The sequence below is a fragment of the Podarcis vaucheri genome, assembly GCF_965113315.1.
Source record: "Podarcis vaucheri genome assembly, chromosome: 17".
Classification (NCBI taxonomy): domain Eukaryota; kingdom Metazoa; phylum Chordata; class Lepidosauria; order Squamata; family Lacertidae; genus Podarcis; species Podarcis vaucheri.
The window spans coordinates 39584968-39612018 of NC_138755.1; the positions used below are offsets into that span (position 1 = coordinate 39584968).

Genomic DNA, 27051 nt, shown 5'->3' on the forward strand with positions numbered 1-27051 from the left:
GGCATCCCATCCCTGCAGCGCCGCCGCCCCTCCCTCCATCCCTCCTCCCCCCCTCTCTCCATCTTCTACGTGCTGTTTGCAAAGCTCCCTTGAAATCCTGACTCATCCCAGCTCTGGGTCACATGCTCCCGCCCAGGCCCTATCAGGGGCGGCTCCATCCCACTGTTGCTGCTTTTGCTGCTCTTCCTGCCTCTGGCTCAGAGGACAGAGCTGCTCCCCTTCGCATCCTGTATCTTTCCTCTCGCCATCCATCTCTGCTTAGTGCGCTGCTGCCTTGGCCAGCCTTCCTGCTTCTGCCTTAGGAAGGTAAGTGGCTTCCCCGTCTCCTCCCGCAAGGCGAAACCCCTATCCCTCCGCATCTCAAAATACTATCTCAGACCCTCCAAGTGTCCCTATTTTCCAGGGACAGTTCCGGATTTACAGAAGCCGCCCCGCTTTCTGATTTGACCCTGCCTTTCCTTTCCATCGGAGAAATGTTGGAGGGGTCTGCTCTCTATCCCACCACCATCCCAAGGATTGATTTTGCTTCTTCCCATCCTCCAGCCTTCGCTCATGGGCTTTCGAGATTCTTCTTGCCCCGACTCCTGCCGGTGCCCCCACTTTGTGGGTTCTTGTGCTGGAGGCATCTGAGGGGGGGGAGGGTTCTACTGTTAAGCCTGCCTTTGCTGGGATGGCAAGGGAGTCTGGCAAGCACAGGACTTTGCCACCCCAGGGATCAAGCTGTGCTTCTCCCCCCCCCCCCCAGTCACCATCACCCAATAATTCTATAGTTGATTGGCAAGGTTGCAGCCGTGCCAACCAGCGCTCCCCAAAGAGCCAAAAGTCATCATAAGGTGGATTCCCGTGCTCCGTTAATACGGAAGGGGAAGCGATGGGAACCAGGGAAGCGAAGCCCTCACTGCACCATCTCACGGCAGCTTGTGTATTCTTGGTACCAATGACTGCCTCTGGGTTCCCAGTTCTGCCTCTCCCGCCCCAACCCTTATCCCTGCTTATCTGGCCCTGACCTCCTTAGAGGACAGTGTTCTTGTCTCTCTGCCCCCACCTCCCCACTTCTAGCTTGGAAAATAGTTGTGGAAGGGGGGGCAGGATAGAAGAGAGAGACGGAAAGATGAGTAGGAATTAAAGTGGGAGGGGGGACAGCCTGCAAAAGTCCTTCCTATTCTGAACCCAAGGACCCTTGGAAAAGGACTGGGGGACGGGACGACGGATCAGGCACACAGCCAATGGCTTTGTCTAATCTCTGTCCGAACCGGAATGAATCAAAAGGCAAAGCCAGCGAAAGCACGGATGAGCCACCGGGAATTTATTTGGGCTGGATTGCTGACAGTTTGGGCTGTGCTGCAGAAATATTGATGCCCAGGGAGACCTCAGTACATCTGTGCACACAAACACATGCCCAAGGTGGGGGGGGGGAGTTCCTCTTGACACTGGGGCAAGGACGTTTCAATGGTCCTGGGTCTTTGCACCCCACTGAGAGCGCCTGTGGCATCTGAACAGACTGGGCAAGCCGTTTCAGAGTGCAGAGCAGCTGTTGGAGCAGCTGACGGCGGGAAATACCGACCCAGAAGGTGCTGCAGAATATGGTGGGAGGGGAATAGAGACCTGCGTAGGTGCTGGAGAATCCCTGCCTTGTTGGCTGAAAATTCCCAGGTACCAGAGGCTTTTCCTGGCATGGTTATCTGCAATTTTTGCAGTGCAGAGGAGACTAAACCCTTAGCAGTGCTGTGCCTTGCACCATTTCCCTTCTTCTCTTTCCAGTGCTGTATCAGGCTCCATCTCTCCTCTCCCCCACCACCTACTGTGGTGTTTGCGGCCTTCTCCATTCTGCCCCCCCCCCCGTTCATAGCCTGCCCTTTGCGTCACACACAATGCAGGTGGAGGGGGTGTTCATAAATCTCTTCCTGGCACAGTATCAGGTCAACGTGCATTGCCATTCTTCTAAAGATTCTTCTTTCCAGGTTGTAGCTGTTGCTGGCAAAAGAGCTTAGCAACAACAAATAAGGCGGGAAGCGAGCAAGGAAACAAGTCAACTGATCCTAGAAGGGAGTCCTTGCTTGGTGGGGGGTGGGGGTTAAGGGTGGCAGGTTTCCTCTGCACCTCCTCCATGTTCCCAAGGCATTTGTGCATTAAGCCATGCAGAGTGGCACCTCTGCAAGTTAATAAGCAGACACAACTCAAATGTTAAAAAATATGCCGAAACCAGAGGGCAAACCACTTGCTCTCCTGAAGACTTGGTCTCTTCCCTTGGGGCCAGTAGCCTAGAGAAGATGACAGATGCGAAAATGGTCTCAAGACACCTGTCACAGTGGTATTGCTGATGCTAAGCAAGTCTGGAAGGGGGTCTGCTTCAGAATTACACAGCACTCGATGAGATCCTTCCAGAAAGAGCCCAAGCAGGTATATTAAGCAAGCACAATAATTCCGGGCACCTCCCTGAGTTTGCCGGTGCCGTTCCTCAAGCACCAATCCTGTACCTAAGCAGACCAATCGCAACAGATGACATGCAGCGGGTAAGAACCTCAGTACATGGGAGGACTTACCTGGGAGTAAGTCACATTGAAATGAATTGGCCTTTTCTGTATAGTGTTGCACTGTCCACGTGGCAAATATTTGCTGCCGGAGTTCCCTGGCAGGGAGAGTGAGGTGTAAAAGTGGTAAGTAAACAATTACACATATACCTCCTGCAGGAAAAAGCCTTCACACGACCCAATCTTACTTTGTTTAATTTGTGCTTGCAGGGCGTGCATCATCTTTTTTTTTTTTTAATAAACAGGGAGCCAAAAGTCTAGCTAAGTGTGTATAAAATTGCAGCCTTAAGTGGCTAACCCACTGGGGAATTATGCTGTATAGTGGAGAAGTCCACGCATTGGATGTAGCTTAATAACTGTATCCAATGTCCCATCCTCCTATTAAAATTATACAAGCCGGGACGGGACACAGTGTGTCTTTTGTCATCTGTGATGTTATGCATCCTACTTATTCCATGAATGCAGAAAAGGGCAGGATGCGGGAATGGGCACAGAATTCATCTTCCTCCATTTTAAAGAAAGCAACTTTCTAGCCCTTATGAAGGGCTGTTTGAAATTATAACGGGAAAAGCTTTGGTGAATTTCAGGAGTCAAGATTGTTGCGAAATAAGATGTCTATTTGTCAGGGGCCAAGGCTTCAGTGCCTTAGCTCCTCGCCCTTTCTAGTGATTAGCAAAACCAGAACAATATGTACCAAATAATAAACATTGCAGAATAGTGTATTTTTGCCAAATAAGAAATTCTGCAGTTTGCTCCATCTGCAGAATTTATGCAAGTCACAGAATCCAGTTTTTTCTTTGCACTGAATTTGGATTACCTGGCTTCATAATTATTTTAGCACAGAATACATACATGCTCTCCAGTCGTGCCCATGACAGATGCACAAGCACTTCAGATGAATTCTTAGTGGCAATGGAGGTGCTAGTCTTTCACCAGCAACTTCCGTTGTCATCTGAATGCCAGATTCCTCACAACAGAGGCACAATCCGGGATGACATCGGCATCACACCTTTGCAACCAAAGAGGATTTCTTACAACTTGCTCCAGTAAATCAGACCTTGTGGGGGGCTGGACTATATTTTGAAGGGGAAATGAATGAATTCCTATGCCCCACAAATAACCCAGAGACTAATTTTAAATAAAAGCACACATTCTACTCATGTAAAAACACGCTGATTCCCAGATCCCCGGATTTAGAAGACGATTGGGCCGGATTCGGCCCCTGGCCCTTGGTTTGCCTACCCATGTAATAAGGGATTGTGCTGTGGATATTCATTATTGTGAGCTGCTTTGGAAACCAAACTTTGCTGCAAAGCAGGGTATAAAGGTAACAAATGGGTGTGCGCTACATCAATCATAAGGATGTGCTGTCTTGAAAGCAGAAGTGCAGGTTAGGTCTTTTTCGGATGCCTTGTATCACCCCTAATAGTGCAGAGGAAAGGAAAATCCACCAGCTCTGCTTTGCTTCTGCTATTATCTTGTTGCTTTCAGGCCCAAGACCTGCTTCTTGAATTTCATGTACCTTCCATCTCAGGCGGATGGAACCTGCGGTCTTCTTCCCAAGCCTTCCAGAATAGCACAGATCTGCTGGGTATCAGTGATTTCATAGGCTCAAGGTCAGATTACTCAGCTTGCCTCTCTGAGCTTGGGAGGCACTGAATCCTATGCTGTTGTTCACTTCAGACACAAACGAAGAAATCAGCACGAAGGCAAATGTGAACAGGCAACAACCCCGAGAGGATGTGTGGGAACTTCTCTAGTCTTGCCTAAGCGCTTTTGGCTCCCCTCAAAAGTCATCTGGTATTTTTAGGACGACTCACCTCAAAAACATCTGAAGCCTGGCCAGGTTGGCGAAACCTGACATATTATCTCAGTAATCTGACAATAACCCAAAAGCGAAGGTCAGAATTATTTTCCCCCATGTTACAGCCAGAGGGGGAATAAGTGTCTTGCGCATCAGTTTGTACCTGAGGTGAGATCTGAGCTGCAGCCTCGCAGCTCAAACAGTTTGCAACTGTTTTGTATGCACGCTATATATGGAAAGCCGCATTCAAAGCACACACCGCCCTCAAAGAATTCTGGGCCCTGTGGTTTGTTCTGGGTAGTTAGGAACTGGAGCTCTGTGAGAGGTAAACTACAGGGCCCAGAATTCTTTGAGAGAAAGAATGTGCTTCAAGTGTACTTTAAAGGTATAAATGTCTGCAGAACCTATGTCAGCTCTCTGGCAATGATATTCCACTGTGGGGGAATGTAATTCCACTGTAAGCTTCCAGTCAGAGGAAACTGGACAGCAGAGATGAGGAAGGAGAATGTTGAGTTTGTCCACGTGGCCTGCTTTTGTGGGAGCACGTTGCCTCCATGAAAGGCACTCGGATCTAGAGCAGAGCTCAGGCCTCTGGCTTAAACCGCCGTGGGGCTGAACCCTGCAGCATAGGCCAGGGTTTGCGCACCCTCCCAACATTTCTCAGATGAAAATAGAGACATCCTATTCTACATCAGGAAGCTTCTCCCACATTTGATATTTCCGCACACATAGACATCATGTAAGCACCTGTCACCTCGAGCCAGTTCCAACCTCTCCGCTGAACTTACCTCACAGGATTTTTGTAAAAAAACACACACCTGAGCGAGGAAAGGGATCGTGTACAACATCTTCGACAGATAAATGGAATAAAATAAAATGTTAGTGGTATGCTGCCATGAGTCCTTGTCAAGGAATAATGAGAAGATGATAGAAAGTGTGAGAATGATCAGGAACATACCAAAGAGTAAATCCTATTGAACTCAGTGAGACTTACTTCTGAATAAAAATGCTTAGGATTGCAGTATAAGGCTGCACCATCTTTAACCAGTTACCTGGGAGTCGGGTCCATTGGATACAGTGGGACTTACTTCTGAGTAGAAAGTGTAAGTCTCCATTTACAATTAAGGAATAAACACTCCATGCATTTGGAGTGCTGCTGAAGCACTGCGATTAAAGAATTTGAAGCGGATTAGTAACCTTTTCCTTCAAGATTATAGGAAGGGCTTCGTATGCCAGCTTCACAATTTCCTTCATTTGGTACAGGGATTCTACTTTCAGCATAAACAGAACTCTGTTTTTGCACCCACCTACCTACCACGGCTTAGTCATGCTGGCCACATGACCCGGAAGCTGTCTGCGGACAAATGCGGCTCCCTCGTCTTATAGAGCGAGATGAGCGCCGCAACCCCAGAGTCATCCGTGACTGGACCTAAAAGTACCTTTACTTTTACCCACCACTTCTAATTGCTCTCTGAGGTGTGGAGGGGAAGGGAAAGGAAAAACCAGGACATTCCTGGATCAAATCAGAAACTCGGATGGCTTCTGTAATTCCGGGACTGTCCCTGTAAAATTGGGACACTGAGAGTATGGGGCAAGTTGTGTGTCTCTTGCATTGTTCCTTTTTGTTCACAAGCCCATTGGACTCCTTGACCTTCCCTTGGCAAATGCACAGTGAGTTCCTTCCCCCACCCCCAGCAGATTTTCTTTGAGAAAGGCACGCTCCTTTTCTGCCAGAGAGAAAGCAAATGTGCTGCAAAATCTGTACCACATCTTAAATCAGGAGTCTCATGTGCTGTGCTCTGTCAGAGGGAGCTAGCCCTTCATTTGTGCCCTGGTTCACAGGGACTTGGCCTCAGCATCTCCTTTTAGTGCCCAAGACTCAGCCCTGGAACATAGGAACTCAAGGTTCTAAGGCAGTGCAGAATGCATTTCCTCCCAGTACTGAACCAATATAGAGTAGAATCCACAAACATCGTGAATTAGAAGCAGGTCTTCCAGAACAGAGGATGCTGGTTTATATTTTTTCTAGAAGAGGTGGTAGAGACAGTGACTGTAATCTACTTGACTCGGCTGACTCATTTTGCATGTCGGCTGCAAGACCAACATGTCTCTCCAAAGACACCCTGCAGAATTGCACCACCCACCTCCAGGATCCTTTCGCTCAGGACAGAGCTACGTGAAGCAGAATTGTATGCAAATATCTGCATTCAGAATGGCTCCGTTCACATGAAATGCTAAACCTAGCCTTTGGCAGATTAATATTCTACAGCCCTTTAAATGTGGGAAGGGGAGATTATTGCTTTGCCTTCATTTTAATTTTTCCCCCCTGTGTTTTATTCTGTGAAGGGGATGCGGGTGGCGCTGCGGGTTAAACCACAGAGCCTTGGGCTTGCCGATCAGAAGGTTGGCGGTTCGAATCCCCACGACGGGGTGAGCTCCCGTTGCTCGGTCCCTGCTCCTGCCAACCTAGCAGTTTGAAAGCACCTCAAAGTGCAAGTAGATAAATAGGTACTGCTCCAGTGGGAAGGTAAATGGCATTTCCATGCACTGCTCTGGTTTAGTCATGCTGGTCACATGATCCGGAAGCTGTATGCCAGCTCCCTCGGCCAGTAAAGCAAGATGAGCGCCACAGCCCCAGAGTCTTCCACGACTGGACCTAATGGTCAGGGGTCCCTTTACCTTTATTCTGTGAACTGCACTGAGATCTTACAATGAAGGGTGGTATATAAATCAAATAAATTATAACAATGATAGTGATATTGATAAAAAAAATTCCTTCCAGTAGCACCTTAAAGACCAACTAAGTTAGTTCTTGGTATGAGCTTTCGTGTGCATGCACACTTCTTCAGATACACTGAAACAGAAGTTGCCAGATCCTTCTATATAGTGAGAAGGTGGGGAGGGGTATTACTCAGAAGGGTGGTGGGAATGGGAGATTGGCAGATAGCTAAGATGAGCCTGTTGACGACTCTTAACTGTAATAGGTCTTACAGGAAAAGGCAAGGGGTGAGAAGGTGAGAAATGGCTTAGTCATGTATAATGAGATAAGAATCCAATGTCTCTGTTCAGACCAGGTCTATCCATGGTTTTAAGTTTGGTAATGAGTTGCAATTCAGCAGCTTCTCTTTCCAGTCTATTTCTGAAATTCCTTTGTAGTAAAACAGCTACTTTGAGATCTTGTATAGAATGTCCTGGGAGATTGAAGTGTTGAATTACAGTCGTTAAGAGTCGTCAACAGGCTCATCTTAGCTATCTGCCAATCTCCCATTCCCACCACCCTTCCGAGTAATACCCCTCCCCACCTTCTCACTATATAGAAGGATCTGGCAACTTCTGTTTCAGTGTATCTGAAGAAGTGTGCATGCACACGAAAGCTCATACCAAGAACTAACTTAGTTGGTCTTTAAGGTGCTACAGGAAGGAATTTTTTTTATTTTGACTATGGCAGACCAACACGGCTACCTATCTGTAAGTGATATTGATAATGATGATGAGTGTGTGGATACTCAGAGGGAAAATCATAATCGCTTCACTCCTCCACGGTTCCTGTTGCTACACTGCCTGGAGCCAAGCCATAGTTTGGTTTAGTGTTACATTTGAGCTCAGACTTCAGATAAACCATCAAGTGTATCCAAGGTTTGTTCTTGGTTTACCTCTCATGGTTTGTCTGGAAGAAACAAGCTGTGAGCTGAGTTCCTATTTGTCATGGACAGGTTGGATGTAGAGGAGTGGTAAGAGGAACCAGCTGGGGAATTCCCAAGGTAACCCTCAGGGGAAGAAGGTTCACAGCCAGGGGATTGGTGGTGGGACAACGCAAAGCAGTCAGAGGGAGAAGAGGGAGCAGACCAGCTTCCTCACAGTGAGAAGTGAAGCTACAGGGAACCAGGTAGAGGGACTTCTTAGCAGTGGCACCCTCCCCGTGGAACGCCCTTCCATCAGATGTCAAGGAGATGAGTAATTCTAAACCATATAGTAGAAAGGTAAAGGACCCCTGGACGGTTAAGTCCAGTCAAAGGCAACTATGGGGTTGCAGCGCTCATCTTGCTTTCAGGCCAAGGGAGCCAGCATTTGTCCACAGACAGCTTTCTGGCTCAAGTGGCCAACATGACTAAACCGCTTCTGGTGCAACAGGACACTGTGACGGAAGTCAGAGCGCACGGAAATGCCGTTTACCTTCCCGCCGCAGCAGTACCTATTTACCTACTTGCACTCGGATGCTTTTGAACTGCTAGGTTGGCAGGAGCAGGGACTGAGCAACGGGAGCTCATCCTGTTGCGGGGATTCGAACCAGCGACCTTCTGGTTGGCAAGCCCAAGAGTCTCAGTGGTTTGCACCATAGCGCTATCTGCATCCCAAAACTATAGAAGACACCTGAAGGCAGTCCTGTATAGGGAAGCTTTTTAATGTTTAATGTTTTATTATATTTTTATATAGGAAGCCGCCCAGAGTGGCTGGGGCAATCCAGTCTGATGGGCTGGGTACAAATAATTATAAGTTTAAAGTGACCTTTGTTAAGAAACCAGAAGCCTTTCTTTTAGGAATAATTGAATCTGAAATACCTAAACATCAAAAAAAGTTATTTATGTACGCAACCACGGCACCTCAAATGGTGTTTGCCCAAAAGTGGAAAGAAGAATTAGCCCCAAACAAAAGATGACTGGCCACAAAAGTTACTGGAGTATGCAGAAATGGCGAAACATATTGAAAGATTAAGAAATCAAGAGGAGAGGATTTTTAAACAAGAGTGTGGATCATTTATTGACTAAAGAACTGTTGTAAGGACTGACTTAAAGACACCCAGATGGTGAAGTTAAACTATTGAGTATAAGAGATTCATTATAATTAGGCTTTAATGCTGGAGAGGCAGAAAAAAGAAGAGATAACTTAGGTAACTGCAGAAAGGGGGGGAAGGAAGTTGATAACAATATTAAATGTATAAAGAATATAAATATAAATATTAAATGTATAAAGAATATTAAAAATGCTGTTTCTCCAAACCCTCTTGAAGCTTATCACACCGTTCATTCCATACTGAGGCCAAGTGGCCATTTGATGCAAGTGGAGGTGGTGTAAGAGATCATGGAACAGCAAGGGCATTGGAACCAAAATCCCAGGTCCCATTTTCCTCTCTGTTTGTTCTCCTCCAGGAAAGACCAGCTCCACCATGTCTATTGAGAAGGTTCACGCTCGGGAGATCCTGGACTCTCGTGGGAACCCAACCGTGGAGGTGGATTTGTACACATCTAAAGGTACGTATTGGTGGAGGGGCAGCAAACTGCAGGAGGCAGCTGGGATCTCAGCCACAGTTCAGGGCATCGTGCTGCTAACGGATTAGCTCAGTCCCAAGGCAGTGAGCCGGAAAGGGCAGAAGGCGCCAAGCAGAGATGGCCTGAGGCAGGAGCTGTGCCTCTCCCTCTCTCCCTCTCCCGAGCAAAGTCACCACACAGCAAAAGCATCTAATTTTAGCCACGCTCTGCGATGCATCCCCACTTTTGGAGCAGGAGATGGTTGGGAAAGGCAGAGAAATGAGACATATTCAGACTCCCGCCTCGCTGGCTTTCTTTTAAGCAAACAACAGTGCCTGGCTTTCGTTCCCCAGTCTTACACGTATACACCTTTCCACAGGCCTCAGGGTCGAGGTGCTGAGAATTTAGCCCATGAAGAACAGCTACCAGCCCTGAATCCATTGTTGAAGCGCTTGCCATGTCAGATGTCTGAGAGACAATCAAATAAAAATGCTTTAATTGGCATAAATATGTACTTAACTAGGATGCGGGTAGCGCTGTGGGTTAAACCACAGAGCCTAGGACTTGCCAATCAGAAGGTCGACGGTTCGAATCCCTGCGACAGGGTGAGCTCCCGTTGCTCAGTCCCTGCTCCTGCCAACCTAGCACTTCGAAAGCACATCAAGTGCAAGTAGATAAATAGGTACCACTCTGTCAGGAGGGTAAATGGCATTTCCGTGCGCTGATCTGGTTCGCCAGAAGCGGCTTAGTCCTGCTGGCCACATGACCCGGAAGCTATACGCTGGCTCCCTCTACCAATAAAGCGAGATGATACACTGAAACAGAAGTTGCCAGATCCTTCTATATAGTGAGAAGGTTCTCACTATATAGTGAGAAGGTATTCTGAGTAATACCCCTCCCCACCTTCTCACTATATAGAAGGATCTGGCAACTTCTGTTTCAGTGTATCTGAAGAAGTGTGCATGCACACGAAAGCTCATACCAAGAACTAACTTAGTTGGTCTTTAAGGTGCTACTGGAAGGAATTTTTTTAGGTATTTTAAAGTGATTTAACCTAACAGTGTTAATTTAATTTAATTAGTCTTCGGATTCATTGGTCATAAACAGTCAAAAGTGGAAGTAGGTGGACTTCTTATGGAGAGTTTGGTTAGAAAACACCAGCTGTATTTATTATTATTATTTTTAAAGAAAAGAGCTGGTGACTTCTGTTATGTACTGAAGTTCTCACCCTGGGCCAGCAGGGGGATACTGTAGATAGTTATGCAAATAAGGGATCGAAAGTGGCGTTCAGTGATTGGATAGTTTTAGAAAATGGTTACTGTTGCGTTCTAGTGGAGCTCTATATAAGCAGGCTGGCTGAACCCTTCAGTTCAGTTCTGTCCTGGCCTGTGAATAAACAAGAGCTGTTTGAAGAATTGCTGTGTCGTCTGATATGTTCACCCACAATTTAACAACTTTCTTAAAATGACAAGGCAGCTGTTTCATCCGAGAAGAGTTGTGGGCTTAAGTGGTGCTGATGGCTCCTCCCCATAATGTTTTCCACCTTGGTTTTTACTCCTCCCTAGGGATGTTCCGGGCAGCTGTTCCCAGTGGCGCTTCCACCGGCATCTATGAAGCTCTGGAGCTGCGTGACAACGATAAGTCCAGATTCCTTGGGAAAGGTAGGGGTATTCCAAGCTTCTGCCCATAGAATGACAAACAATAATTCCAGAGTCCTGTGTGTGTGTGTGTGTGTGTGTGTGTGTGTGTGTGTTTTCTGCTTTTGGGCTGGCCGAAACAACAGATGTCAGCCCGTGAAATTCCACAGTGAAGAGTGTGTGGCCTTGTGTGCCTTCCTTTCTCTGCCTCTTATTTCCTTCTGCCTCTGTCTGACACTCTCTGTGTCTTTTTCCTTCTGTAGGGGTCCTGCAGGCGGTGGATCACATCAACAGCACCATTGCCCCTGCTCTCATGAGCTGTGTAAGGAACCCCCTTTGCTTTTCTCATTGGCTCAACTTGCGGGTCTTTCATCCTCTCTCTCTCTCTCTCTCTCTCTCTCTCTCTCTCTCTTTCTCTCTCTCTCAATCTCTATCTGTCCCTTCATTTCAACCTGCATTGTTTTCTGGATGCTCAACATACTATCTCTCTGTGTGCACGCATGTGTGTGTGTGTGTGTGTGCGCGTGCGCGTGCGCACTGTCAAAGGATGGAGGAATATTTTTTCCTCCAGGGGCCTTTGTAGAGAGCAGTGACAGGACCAATCCTATGTATAGACAACAGCTTTTCTGAAACCTGAAGGAAGCATGAGATGGAATCTATACACATATAAAAACTGTTATGAAAATGCTTTATTTTTAAAAAAGCATTTTTTAAAATACGTTGAATTTCCCATAAGGCTCACCATTGTCCTCTAGTGTCACATTGTATATTGCACTTAAAACACACTTAAAACCTTTTATTTGCAGCTGTATAGCTGAGTCCTGATAGAGCATTGATGCAATAACCAGAAAAGGCCAAACTTGGGTCTCCAGCTGTTTTTGCACTACAGTTCTCATCATCCCTAGCTAGCAAGACCAGGGGTCAAGGATGATGGGAACTGTAGTACAAAAACAGCTGGAGACCTAAGTTTGGGTAACGCTGATCAAGAACATTGTGGATATTTCCAGGGGGGGGGGCTTTTAATCTGCAGTCGCCGTGCCTCCTTCATGCAATTTACGGGCAGTCCAGACAACGTTGCAACTCTCCTGCCTTTTGCCATCCCTTTCACCATTTTTTCCCCACTGTGAAAAATCCATTCAGGAAGAGAAAAGCCGAATAGCAGTACAATCTCTTTGGAGGTGTGGATAGGAAAATTCAGGACTGCGGTGCGATGGGAGGAGTTGTCAGTGGCGTAGCGTGGGGGGTGCGGGGGGGGGGCCGGCCGCACCGGCTGCAACATTTGGGGGTTAGGGGGCACAAATCCACGGGTTAGGGGGTGCAAATCCACGGGTTAGGGGGCGCAAATTACTTGCCTTGCCCCGGGTGCTGACAACCCACGCTACGCCACTGGGAGTTGTGGCTTCCTGAGGCTGATGGGAAATTGAGTCCAAAAAAATCTGAGGAGTGGGGGAAGACCCAGGTTCTTCACCCCTGCCCTGTTGCTTGCTGTGTATTTCCAGTTTCATGCCCGGCACTGCAAGTCCATTCCCCTGATTAACTGGCTCTCCGCTTTAATTAATTGCTTGCTTCCTGGAATTAGGTTCCCTCAAACCACACACTTCAATTTGCTATTTAATTAGTAGATTACATCGAAAACAGCAGTGCAGGTTCTGGCTGTAATCCTGCACAATTGCCATCTTCCAACCTTCTACTGCTTACATCTGAGCAAATTTGTGTAGATTCCAGCTGCAGTTCTGTAGGACTACAACCCTCCGTTCCTGACACACACACACCCCTCACAGTTGTGCTATAGAATAGCACTACAAACAAGCAGGGAAAATCAAGTTTTCTAGGCAGGTTGCAAATATGACTAGTATACCCTCCAACATTTCTCCAGTGAAAGTAGGGACTTCCTATTCCATAACAGTAGTAGTAGTAAGGTAAAGGGTAAAGGGACCCCTGACCATTAGGTCCAGTCATGACCAACTCTGGGGTTGCGGCGCTCATCTCTCTTTATTGGCCAAGGGAGCTGGCGTCCAGCTCCCGGGTCATGTGGCCAGCAGGACTAAGCTCCTTCTGGCAAACCAGAGCAGCGCAAGGAAACGCCGTTTACCTTCCCGCCAGAGCGGTACCTATTTATCTACTTGCACTTTGACATGCTTTCAAACTGCTAGGTTGGCAGGAGCAGGGACCGAGCAACGGCAGCTCACCCCGTTGAAGGGATTCGAACCGCCGACCTTCTGATCGGCAAGTCCTAGGCTGTGTGGTTTAACCCACAGCACCGCCCGCGTCCCTATTAGTAGTAGTAACAACATGTAAAAATTGTTGTTGTTGTTATCATTATCATTTATACACCACACATCTTACTGGGTTTCCCCAGCCACTCTGGGCAGCTTCTGGGCATATATAAAAACCTAATAAAACATTAAACATTAAAAAGCTTCCCTGAACGGGGCTGCCTTCAGATGTCTTCTAAAAGTTGTATAGTTACTTATCTCCTTAGCTTGGAGGGTCACATAACGCCATACCCTCCACTGAAAATAGGGACATCCTAAAGGAAAGTGAGAAATAATAATTATTATTATTCATACGCAGCACATTTGACTACGCTGCCCCAGCCACTGAGGCTTCCAAAATATATGAGAACATAATAATGCATTTAAAAACTTCCCTGTACAGGTGTCTTCTAAAGATTCTCCTTGGTTCAGGGGTCACGCCATACCCTCCAACATTTCTCTGAAGTAAATGGGGATGTCCTAAAGAAAAACAGATGTTCCTATTTTCATCAGAGAAATGTCGGAGGGTATGTGGGACTTACAGCCCAGTTGGTAACCACGTTTGCTCAGAAGTCAGATTAGCTGCAATCATCTTGCCCTGTGCTTTAAGACCCCTTTTTAATTTTCCTTAATGTGCTACTTCATGAATTATTTTTAAAAACCCAACCAACAACACAAGCACAAATAAAAGTGGGTGCCAAAATGGTGTTGAGACGCCTTCACTTCTAAATGACAGAAGAAGAGTTCACCAGTGAGAAATGGACAGAACTGAAGGGTAGATGGTCAGCTGCAATTCTGTCTATAGCTTGCAGCTGAAGAGCAATGATTTGTAGCACTAGGATTATTATTATTATTATTATTATTATTATTATTATTATTATTATTATTATTATTATTTATTATTTATACCCCACCCGTCTGGCTGAGTTTCCCCAGCCACCCTTGTCGGCTCCCAATCGAGTGTTAAAAACAATACAGCACATCTTCACCATACATTTAAAGCGCATACCTTACCCCAAAGAATCCTGGCTGCTGTAGTTTCCCCCTCACAGAGCGGGCGATTCCCAGCAGTCTTAACAAACTACAATTCCCAGTATGCTTTGGGAGGAAGTCATGTGCTTTCAATGTGTGTCAGATGTGCTTTAAGTGTATTGTGTGGACCTGCCCAAAGTGGAAGTCCCCTAGGGAGCCTATTATCCAGACTTCCAATTTGAGAGATATTTTCTTTCTGCAGGGCCTTTCCGTCGTGGAGCAAGAGAAGATTGACAGCCTCATGCTGGAGATGGACGGGACAGAGAATAAATGTAATGCCTCTCTATTCATAACAAAAAGTCTTGTGGGAGGGGGCCTGAGGGGCAAGTTGGGGGAGCAGCCAGGAACTTTACAGCAAGATTAAAAGGCACTAGCTGAGGTATGGAAGTTAAAAAAAGTTGTGTGCCACCCCCACTCTCTGCAAGTTTCCATGGGGTTCCAGGCACTCACCTGCGTTCCTTTAGAAAACTGAGACATGGCAGAGACTGATGTAGTTTTAAGAAATGTGGTTTATTCACCTGTTTACAATATTAGTCTGCATGGAGGGGGTCCAGATCTTACAACATGGTCATTTAGAGAGAGTTCTCCCCCACAGCAGTGCAGCCAATGGAGTCCAAGGTATCATTCCCAGCCAGCCTTCAGCCAGCCTGCCCAAGATGGATCCCAGTCTTTCTTCTTCCTTCTTCTTCCCAGCTCCACATAGCTAAAAAACTCTCTTTTCCTGTTACCGCAAATGCACACCCCCATCACCTCGGCACCATCTGCCTCCCCAGGTTTCCTCTCGGATGGCCCATCCAACCCCTTTTGTCATGTTAATAGATTTTCCAATTCCATAAGCCAGCCCAGGGATTCCTGTCTGCCACAATTCTGCAGCTTGTACTTTCATCCATATCCCAATTACTCGAAATCCTACTATTTTATAGGGTTTAGCCGCCAACACCCCATAATCTATAACACAAGGAATCCAGGGCTAGACTAGTAGCAGGTGCTGTGGGGCTGGAAAGTTGATTGTATGATCTTTGGGGCCAGGGAACCTATATTGCTTTGTTGAATTGTCCTGAGCAAAGGGCCATTGATGGTGGTCACCTAATTTTGACGATGTTCACAGCCAAGTTTGGAGCCAATGCCATCCTGGGTGTCTCCCTGGCTGTGTGCAAAGCGGCGGCTGCGGAGAAGGACATTCCCCTGTACCGACACATCGCTGACCTGGCTGGAAATTCCGATCTCATTCTGCCAGTACCGGTAAGCATTTAATCACTCCCGATTTCACAAGGAGAACCCAAAGGGGAGTCGGAGGCTGTAGAGTAACCATATATGCAAGGAAATGGAAATCCCTTACTAGGAGAAGAGAGGTCACACCTACCTCAGTTCTCTGCATACCCTTTATAGCCACGCTGCAAGTGTAACCTTGCTTCAGCCCTGCACTGTTGTAGATATTATTTTTGTGAAGTTTGAAGTGACTGGAAGCATAAGAACTAACCCCTTTTGGAAAGGAATCATTGTCCAGGCCCATAAAAATAAAAATTTAAACTTTTACTGTCAGAACTCTTCAGAACAAATCATAAGCATCAAAGATACAACCAAAATATCCATACAGTGTCTTGTATGGGCTCAGCATCTTGCAAAATATGAAATAATCCAAACAGACCTATAAGCAAAGGTTTCTTGCTCTCTTTCCACAGCCTGCATTCCGGCCTCCATTGGCCGCTGGCTGTGTACTCTCCCTTCAGGAGAGCTTCATTTACATCCTCACTCCATGGCATTTGGGAGACGAAGTCTAAAGGCAACTCCCTTTCAAAAAGGGAGATTTGCAACCCAATACCTCTCACATGACCTAAGGTTACAACATTCACATGTTAGCTAACAGAGAACAACAATCAGTTAGATAATCATTAACCCATTAAGTGGCTCAGAGTATGTAATAAAAAAACAAGAAATTTTTCATTTTCTCTATCTACTTCTGGAAATTGGGTGGAAGCTAGCAGAAGTTTAGTACTCATTTCCATTTCAGTTGTTTCCAGGAGGGGAAATCAATCTGCAGCACCACTAACTTGGAAACTGTGCAAACTTTGCTTGGACTTTTCTTGATCGTGCTGCTGCCACTTACAGGATGAAACTGGAAATTTATCCCAGCATACGGTTCTTTTCCACATTGTGAAATAGTACGACATAATGTAATATCCCTCAAAGAGCCACAGTCCCATAACACAACAAGTAGCGCAGTGTAAAGGGAATGTTGGAAATCAGGTTGGAAGCACTAGCAGAATAGCCAGTAAAGCTCATGCAATAAACCTCACATTGGAATGCAGCCTTGCAATTGGTTCCATGTAAAATCTTTGGATTGCTAACAAGACATTCTCAGGACCCTCACGGAACCTCGGCTTCCAGGGCATTTTGTGGGAAGCCATGACAGTTAAGGCCTGCACGAACTGTCGGGATCTTCGTTCGACCGAGCTGATAAAGCTCATCTTCTGGCCGAGTCGCCCCCGACATGATTGACGACCTGAGCCTCTGATAAGGCTCCAGGCACATCCCATTCAGCAGAGAATCCAAAACAGCATGCGGAAGTGATGAGATTTATGACTACATGCTATGCTTCATTTCTAAGCTACGCAGACAGAAAAACACATCCTCACTCTGTGAGAGCAGAGAGCAACTGAAACAAAGGAACAAAGGAACAGAGAAACCAGTACGTCACATCCGTCTCCCTTCTCCCGTGAGACTTCCAATAGCCTGGACTGTCTCTGGAATGTAAACAGAGCCTTGTGACTCTAAGCAGCTGCTCAGTGGCAAACAGAAACTAACACGAACCATGTCAATTGACCGTGTAGGTGTCCTCTAAGCGAGTTTCATGTCTTTCTTCTTCCCGAACTCTCCCAGGCCTTCAACGTGATCAACGGGGGCTCCCACGCTGGGAACAAGCTGGCCATGCAGGAGTTCATGATCTTGCCAGTTGGGGCTGAGAGCTTCCGGGACGCCATGCGCATCGGTGCCGAGGTCTATCACAATCTCAAGGGTGTGATCAAGGACAAGTATGGCAAAGATGCCACCAATGTGGGCGACGAAGGAGGCTTTGCCCCTAACATCCTGGAGAACAGTGAAGGTGAGAACAAGAACAGAGTGTGGAATTACTTGCATGCCCGGGCTCTGCACTCCCTGCACCTCTCCCACTGAGTAGTGACGAATGACACAACCCAGCTTGAATGGTATTATTATTATTATTATTATTATTATTATTATTATTATTATTAATTGAATTTATATGCCACCCTATACCGGGGGTGGGGGTGGTTTCCGGGCAGTTCGCAGAATAAAATCAAGATATAAAATCACAAAATACCTAATAAAAATAAAACCAGCAACCCAATACTCCCCTCCACAAAAAACCTCATATTTAAAAGGGCATAAGATATAAATCGGATCAGCCAAAGGCCTGGTTAAAAACGAACGTTTTTGCCTGGTGCCTAAAGGTGCGTAATGAAGGTGCCCAGCAAACTTCCCTGGGGAGAGCATTCCGTAGACAGGGCGCCACTGCAGAGAAGGCCCCGTTCTCGTGTTGCCACCCTCCAGACCACTCAAGGAGGAGGCACACGAAGGAGGGCCTCAGAAGATGATCTTGGGGTCCGGGTAGGTTCCTATGGAAAGAGGCTGTCCTTGAGGATCAAATCAGGCCACAATTTTATTGACAAGAGAGGTTTGGCATAGGCACTGCATAGCTTCCAACATTTCTCCAATGAAAATAGGGGTGCCCTAAATAATAATAATAATTATTATTATTATTATTATTATTATTATTATTATTATTATTATTATTATTATTTTATACCCCCACCCATCTGGCAGCATTGCCCCAACCACACTGGGCCCTTCCAAGCTGCCCACGACATTGGCCTGAGGTGCAGGGGGGGGGGGACGCATTTATTTGACTTGCTCCAGAACCAAGAGTGACCCCAAACCAGCAAGTGAGACGGTTTGCTGTAGTTTTTAGCACCTCCGCAGGTGGTGAATGTGGCTGTTGTCAAACTGGCACTGGGTTGCCCCAGTGATTTAGCTGTAACAACTTCATGGTGAGCACCTATTTTTCTTGGGGGTGGGGAAAGCACTGTCTCCCCCAAAGCCAAGGCCTAGGCTGGGAGATGTTCACCTCTCTGTGAGGGATTGCTGAGATGCTAAAAGGGTTCTAAGCCGCCTTATCAGAAAAGGAGTTTTTCCACAACAGGCATAGCAAAAGAAGTGATTCCTCACTCTCTTGTTAATGGCTCCATAACTGGCTACTTCTGTTCCCCATCACAGGGCCACACCACCACTTTCCTTGTTCCTTGTCTGTGCATTCAGTACGATGTGGTCTAGTAGTCTCTTGATTGTGTGTTGTCATACGCTGGAAATCTGCAGAGTCTTTGCCGGTCCTATCCACATGGCACTTAGCAGCTATGTTTGCCATGCCATAGTGACGTCCAGATTGTTGTTGTTTAGTCGTTTAGTCGTGTCCGCCTCTTCGTGACCCCCTGGACCAGAGCACGCCAGGCACCCCTGTCTTCCACTACCTCCTGCAGTTTGGTCAAACTCATGCTGGTAGCTTCGAGAACACTGTCCCACCATCTCGTCCTCTGTCGTCCCCTTCTCCTTGTGCCCTCCATCTTTCCCAACATCAGGGTCTTTTCCAGGGAGTCTTCTCTTCTCATGAGGTGGCCAAAGTATTGTAGCCTCGGCTTCAGGATCTGTCCTTCCAGTGAGCACTCAGGGCTGATTTCTTGAAGAATGGAGAGGTTTGATCTTCTTGCAGTCCATGGGACTCTCAAGAGTCTCCTCCAGCACCATAATTCAGATTAAATGATAGCAATACAGTATACGGAGGACGGCTCCTGAAGACAGTTCAGCTGGTACAGAATGTGGTTCCTGAACTACTCAGGGCAAGCTGAGCTGCTATGAATGTATTGTCAGAAGCACAACAGCAGAAATCATTCAGTGTGCAGCATAACAGTTAAATTTATGTTTAATGTAATGTGTTGTTTGGTCGTAAGGCTTCACTGTGCATATTTTCTTCAACCTGCTTCTAACATCTGATTTTATTGGTATTTTTATGCGTACATTAGGTAAACCACTTAACACAAACCACTTCAATCCTGTTAAATACTTCCAGATTAGCTGTTTATTCACATACACTTTTGTGATTACCCCACAGCTTCTAGGGCAAATATCCTATCGCTTTCCACATTGCCAGAAGTCCAATAAGGAAAGTGTGATGGAAAACTGCACAAGAAAGTGAGGGATAACAACTACTAGCTGGCATTATTGTCTAAGCTCTGTGCAAATATATTAGGGTTCATGCTTGTAGGGTACATAATATATAATAATAGGGGATGCAGGTGGCGCTGTGGGTTAAACCACAGAGCCTAGGACTTGCCGATCAGAAGGTTGGCGGTTCAAATCCCCGCGACGGGGTGAACTCCCATTGCTCGGTCCCTGCTCCTGCCAACCTAGCAGTTTGAAAGCACATCAAAGTGCAAGTAGATAAATAGGTACCACTCTGGCGGGAAGGTAAACGGCGTTTCCGTGCGCTGCTCTGGTTCGCCAGAAGCGGCTTAGTCATGCTGACCACATGACCCGGAAACTGTACGCCGGCTCCCTCGGCCAATAAAGCGAGACGAGTGCCGCAAACCCAGAGTCGGTCACGACTGAACCAAATGGTCAGGGGTCCCTTTACCTTTACCTTTACATGCTTGATAAACAGGCCAATTCACAAATTGGTCTGGAAGCTGAAGAGCCTTAAAAGATAGTTTTCAAACATGGCAGATGCTTGCAAAATCCGAGTTTCTCTCCTTTCCGACCTCTCAGCTCTGGAACTCCTCAAGGAAGCCATTGAGAAAGCTGGCTACACTGACAAGATTGTGATTGGCATGGATGTGGCCGCATCGGAATTCTACAGAGACGGGAAATATGACTTGGACTTCAAATCCCCTGATGACCCCAGCCGCTACATCTCTGCTGATGAGCTGGGTGACCTGTACCAAAGCTTTGTAAGGGATTACCCAGGTGAGACCACCGTGCCTAAAGCCTCAGTACCGGGGCACCAGATTGTGGAGGTTTTTGCTCTTTGCTGAATGGGAACAGGGGCAATGGGTTGCTGCAATACAGTGGTGCCTTGGTTCTCAAACGCCTTGGTACTCAAACAACTTGGGACCCAAACACTGCAAACCCGGAAGTAAGTGTTTCGGTTTGTGAACATTTTTCAGAAGCTGAATGTGCTCCGTTTTTAGTGTTATGCTCCCGATTCGAGTGCCACACTTCTGTTTTGAGTGTTACGTTGAGGTCTGTCTGTTTTTGCTACAGTGGTACCTCAGGTTAAGTACTTAATTCGTTCCAGAGGTCCGTTCTTAACCTGAAACTGTTCTTAACCTGAAGCACCACTTTAGCTAATGGGGCCTTGCGCTGCCGCTGCGCCGCTGGAGCACAATTTCTGTTCTCATCCTGAAGCAAAGTTCTTAACCTGAAGCACTATTTCTGGGTTAGCAGAGTCTGTAACCTGAAGTGTATGTAACCTGAAGTGTATGTAACCTGAGGTACCCCTGTATTTATCTTGCGTTTTTGATTTTGCGGCTCTTTTTTTGTGTGTATGACTGTGTGGAACCCAGTTCATGTACTGATTAATTGGGTGACTGCAAGTACATCGTTTATTGCTTTCATTTTATGGATCAATGCTCTTGTTAGAGAGTAAAATTCATGTTAAATTGCTGTTTTAGGGGTTGTTTTTAAAAGTCTGGAACAGATTAATCCATTTTGCATTACTTTCTATGGGAAAGCGTGCCTTGGTTTTGGAACGCTTTGGTTTTGGAACGGACATCCGGAACTGATTAAGTTTGAGAACCCAAGGTACCAATGTACTCTCGTTTCCCCCCTTCTCTCTGCAGTGGTGTCGATCGAGGATCCTTTTGATCAGGATGACTGGGAGGCCTGGTCCAAGTTCACAGCAAACGTTGGGATTCAGATTGTGGGGGACGACCTGACCGTCACCAACCCCAAACGCATCGAGCGAGCTGTGGAAGACAAGGCCTGCAATTGCCTCCTGCTGAAAGTCAACCAGATTGGATCAGTCACCGAGGCCATCCAAGCGTGAGTCCAGCCAAACCGCTCTGTTCCACTAGTGCCCAGTCGTGTCCCCTTCCAAGAATGTTAGACCTGTTGGGACTGAGGCAAATCCACTGAGTTCCTTGTCTCCCTCCACAGCTGTAAACTGGCCCAGGAAAACGGCTGGGGGGTGATGGTGAGTCACCGATCAGGGGAGACTGAAGACACCTTCATTGCAGATCTGGTGGTGGGACTCTGTACCGGCCAGGTAAGTCCTGGGTGGGGAGAAAACATGTCTTGGGTGTTCTCTGGAGAAGAAACAGGTGAAGGCTGAAACAACCATGTCAGTGTAGAGACACAATCTCTTTCTACAGCCAGAGATAATTCAAGTGTCCCATCGTAGAATAGTGGGGTAGGAGAGTTGAAAATACAGTGGCACCTTGGTTCTCGAACAGCTTAGTTGTCGAACAAATCGGCTCCCAAACGCTGCAAACCCGGACGTAAGTGTTCTGGTTTGCAAACTTTTTTCAGAAGCCAAACATCCGATGTGGTTTCTGCTTGACTGCAGGAAACTCCTGCAGCCAATCAGAAGCTGTGCCTTGGTTTTCGAACATTTCGGAAGTCAAACAGACTCTCGGAATGGATTAAGTTTGAGAACCAAGGTTCCACTGTAATCCCAAGGTATTTCATATCTGGCAACCAATGTACCCCTTTGGTTTCAGGTAGTACATGGGTAAAAAGGTAAAGGGACCCCTGACCATTAGGTCCAGTCGTGACGGACTCTGGGGTTGCGGCGCTCATTTCGCTTTATTGGCCGAGGGAGCCGGTGTACAGCTTCCGGGTCATGTGGCCAGCATGACTAAGCCACTTCTGGTGAACCAGAGCAGCGCACGGAAACGCCATTTACCTTCCCGCCAGAGCAGTACCTATTTATCTACTTGTACTTTGATGTGCTTTCAAACTGCTAGGTTGGCAGGAGCAGGGACCGAGCGACGGGAGCTCACCCCGTTGCGGGGATTTGAACCGCCGACCTTCTGATCAGCAAGCCCTAGGCTCTGTGGTTTAACCCACAGCGCCACCCGCATCCCGTAGTACATGGGTAGACAAGTCTAAAAAGACTGGGACACAAATTTTGACAGTCCTCTAGCGGCTGTGGGAGCTCATTTACCAGAAGTAAAGAGTTGCCAAACTGCACAGGCAAAAGCCAATTTAAAATATCCGCTATGCACCCATTCCTTTGCTCATGATGCGCCTGTTCCCGTTTGTAGTGCTGGTATGGACCCTCCATAAAATACTGTTGCCTTGACATTGACTTTTGCAGATAAAGACGGGAGCACCATGCAGGTCCGAGCGACTGGCGAAATACAATCAGTTAATGAGGTAAGAAACGAGGGGAAATGCTGGCATATTATCAGTTTGCCTTCCAGCAGGAGTCGGCCTCTGTGCAATGGGCAAATGCATGCAGGCAGCTATTGGGAGCTAATCACTATTGCAGAGCTTAGGGGAGACTTGAGTGTAGGTGGACCATCACGCACACAATGATGGAACATCATGTAAGTCTAAGATCTCTTTCAGCTTCTATCATGCAATGCCACAGGAAATTGAGGGACGCACTGTCAATTTATACCAGGCATAGGCAAACTTGGCCCTCCAGATATTTTGGGACTGCAACACCCATCATCCCTAGCTAACAGGACCAGTGGTAAGGGATGATGGGAATTGTAGTCCCAAAACATGAGGAGGGCAGAGTTTGTCTACGCCTGGTTTATACAGTCGTACCTTGGATGCTGAATGCCTTTCAAGTCAAACGTTTTGGCTCCTGAATGCTGCAAACCTGGGAGTGAGTGTTCAGGCTTGCAAACGTTCTTTGGAACCCAAACGTCCAGCATGGCTTCCACTGCTTCTAATTGGTTGCAGGAGCTTCCTGCAGCCAATCGGAAGCCACGCCTTGGTTTCCGAACGTTTCGGAAGTCGAATGGAGTTCCAGAACGGGTTCCGTTCGACTTCCGAGGTACGACTGTATAAGGATGACTTGCCCTTCTCTATCTAAATCAGCAAAAATCACTAAACTGCCCCTAGCATTGGTTTCTAACACACTGGCTTTCTACCTTGCAAATATATGGTAGAAGATAAAGAATGGGGTCCCCAAATGCATACTGGGGTTAAAAGTGGATGCGGGGTCTGAATAGGCTGAAGATACCTGCTGTAAGGCATGGGCTCCCCAAAGCTGTCCATAAAAGGGTTTTCTTTTCCACGGCCCTGAACGAGAAACTTGATCATCTTAGTCTTCCATTATTCTCTGAGGAGTCCAGGCAAAGTTGTCCACACACAGTATTTGAAAAAGCAGCACATACCTTTGGCATCAAAATGGCATGAGGGGTTATCTAGATTAGATTAACATTGCCAGACGCAGATGTTGTTCCCTTCCATCAAATCACGAAACATTATCAAAACACTCCCATACATTGTTCTAGCAATACCAGTGCTTTCTTCTTCTTCTGGGGTTGCTGAAGGTTACGCAGTCCCAGCACCGCATTTTCTAGAAGAAAAGCACTGGGGCCAGCTTGACCCTGCCTTTCAGGGAGCCAGCAATGCGCCATGTGCTCACGTCACACATGCATACCGGGCCACATGCTGGCTTGTCGTGCACGAGTGACGTGGCCATGTTGCACGGCATGTGCGCACACACGGCGTGGGGAATATGAAGGGGGCCTGGCCCCCTACTTGAAATTTCTTTTGAGGGCCCAAGATCCCTTGCCCCGCCCTCTAGCTGGTGCTCCACAACTTCATGGTGAGGTTTTTTCTTGAAGAAAAGCACTGAGTAATCCCTACAGGAGCCAAGTGTTATCCCACATTTCGGATGAAGTTGAGAGAATAGGAGCTTGCCAAAGGCCAAAAAGTGACTTCATGGAAAAAGCCAGATTCTAACTGGGGCCCAGGGCCGTCTTAAGCATATCTGGCACCGTGGTGCAAATATCTCTCTGGCGTCCCGTCCCCCCACCCCGTTTCCCAGAGTTATCAACCTTTTTAAAAGTGGGGGGGGACACTTCGGTCAGGCTCGTTTACATCGCGTGGTCTGACGCGTGCTCGGCACTGCACGTAAGTAAGAGGCACCCGGATCGCAGCCCAGACTCCCGCAAAGACTCCCTCCCTCTAAGCACCCTGTGCCCCTTACCTGCCCCCGTGCAGGGAAGTCGACACAACAGGAAGGCCAGCAAGCAGATCTGGTGGCTCGCTGGCTGTCCCATCCTTGCTCGGCACTGGGACTGCACAGAACACTTCCCTGCTCCGTTCCCAGACTCCGCAGGGAGGTGCACAGGCAGCACCGCGGCCAGAGAGGGGCAGGAGAGACAAGCCTGCCCCGCCCTTCGCCCGCCCCCAATTGCACCTGCCAGGCACCCAGACAGCCCCAGCAGGAGGGGACGCAAAGGGGCTTCCCTGAGCCAGACGCAGCATGCTCTGATGGGTGGCTGCGAGGAGAGGAGGGGGCTGCACCAGAATGGGGAAGGGAGCGTGGCCTGACTCTCCTTCCCGGACACTCAGCTTGTGGCGCCCTCCAAAATCTGGCGCCCTGGCGCCCTGCGCCACTAACGTCTATGGATAAGACGCGCCTGCTAGGGCCTTCCCAACCTGTAGCTTGTACAGCGGGGGGCCTTTAACATACCGTATTTTTCGCTCTATAAGACGCACCAGACCATAAGACGCAACTAGTTTTTGGAGGAGGAAAACAAGAAAAAAAATATTCTGAATCTCAGAAGCCAGAACAGCAAGAGGGATCGCTGCGCAGCGAAAGCAACAATCCCTCTTGCTGTTCTGGCTTCTGGGATAGCTGCGCAGCCTGCATTCGCTCCATAAGACGCACACACATTTCCCCTTACTTTTTAGGAGGGAAAAAGTGAGTCTTATAGAGCAAAAAATATGGTAATTGACTTCTGTGCTTTAATTCCAGCAGAACCTAACCGTCTCTGGTTTACGTCTGCTCTGTGAAGCAGGGCCTGTGGTGTGAATATAACGGCCTGCCTTTCTCTCTGCCTTCCACAGGATTGAGGAAGAGCTTGGCGACGAAGCCCACTTTGCCGGGCACAACTTCCGTAACCCGAGCGTCCTATAAGCCCTGCCCTGGGCACACTCTGGCTTGCCTGCTGACCTCCCAGTGCACAGACTCTGAGTGCCCCTTTAGACCACACCCTCCATTTCCCCGGCTCCTCTGTCTCCTCTCCCCATTCCAGCTACCTCCTCTGGCCTCTCACTGGAGCCGCCGCCCCCCCCCCAAGACGTTTGGAGAATGAAGCTTCCCTCTGCCCGTCCCAGGGCGCTGCTCCAAGCCAGCTTTCTGTGTGCTGCGCAGTGTCTTCTCTCTGGGCCTGCTTGAATCATCGTTGCACCCCAGTGTCAAGTGCTGTGAGCATGTTTGCCAGGATGTGTGGCGAGGGCGTGCGTGGCTGAAGTTCGCCCTGTGTTCCCCCTCCTTCGTTGCCGCTGGGAGTCTGTGTTTAACTCCTGGATTATGACGGTGTTTAAAACCTTCGTAGCGCTTACTGTCAACAGCAGGTTTCTGTATGTTCTAGCCTGTCCCTGCCAGCCTTCAAGTTTTGTTTTCTCTTTTTGTTTCGGGCGGGGTGTGTGTGTGTTTGTCTGTGTGGTGCCATACCTACACCTGCGACTGATCTGAAAGTTCTTTTGGTTTGTGTTTTCGGGCGACACCAAGGCAACCTGTGCTGCTGCAATACACTGGGTCCTTATGCCATGCTTTGTGGGGTGTTGTGGGTCAGTGCATTGTGGGCGTGTTGTTGTGATCAGCATCCTGCTCAGACCGCTCTCTCTCTCTCTCTCTCTCTTTCTGGTTGTTCGGTCACACGGCGCTCCTTTCCCCATCACCTGTTCCCCACCTTGCTCTCCTATCACTTCTGCTTCGACCTCCAGAAGTTTCACCCTCAACTGAGCAAGCGGAGAACCCCCACCCCCAGACACACGAGAAAATCAACCAACAGACCAACCCTCAAAATTAAATTCTGTTTCACACCTGAGCATCGTGCCTCTGCCTCAATGTCTTTTTGCTTTCTCTTCTGGAAGATGGAAAGTGGACGAGTGTGCAGGGGGAGGGGGCTCGGATTTGCAGGTGTGCTGAGGCTCAGATTTAAGTAGCAGAATCGGGAATCTGAAAGATAGCGCCTGACCATTCAGAGGCTGGATTGTTGGATCAGAGAGGTTTCCCTGGGTGGGGCAGCTGCTATCCTGACTTCCAGTTAGGGCGGTTGCTTTTGCTTACTGGAAGAAGGTAAGGCAAGGCGATAAGGAAGTTGGCATGGTGCAAAGGCACCAGCAGACTCTATCTGCCATTCCTCACAGGGTATTTGCACCGCGCTGACCTCCCTGGCGTCTCACCCCTCTTTCTCCTTGCAAGTAGCAGCAACCCACCTGCCAGGACGCTAGGGTACCAGCATCACCACACCTGGTGAGCCACTTCTGGCCTGAGTTGGG

General features: G+C 47.8%; 1 protein-coding gene and 1 long non-coding RNA gene across 2 annotated transcripts in view; one reads left to right on the forward strand and one right to left on the reverse strand.

Annotated features, from left to right (window-relative positions):
• Nucleotides 1-114: 114 nt before the first annotated feature.
• On the forward strand, nt 115-26597 carry ENO2 (enolase 2). Its single transcript, XM_082206110.1, has 12 exons — nt 115-306; nt 9483-9584; nt 11147-11242; nt 11482-11540; nt 14708-14777; nt 15614-15747; nt 17386-17608; nt 20341-20538; nt 21414-21615; nt 21730-21838; nt 22892-22950; nt 25612-26597. Exons 2-12 carry the CDS (start codon nt 9500-9502, stop codon nt 25679-25681), a joined length of 1305 nt encoding a protein of 434 aa, XP_082062236.1. The 5' UTR covers nt 115-306; nt 9483-9499; the 3' UTR covers nt 25682-26597.
• Nucleotides 11598-27051, reverse strand: part of LOC309522710 — a 77647-nt gene continuing 62193 nt past the window's right edge. Inside the window, exons 2-3 of the long non-coding RNA XR_014215160.1 lie at nt 12592-13637; nt 11598-12418 (exon numbers count right to left, since the gene is read on the reverse strand). This is a non-coding gene — a long non-coding RNA (uncharacterized lncRNA). The remainder of the gene's footprint in view (nt 12419-12591; nt 13638-27051) is intronic.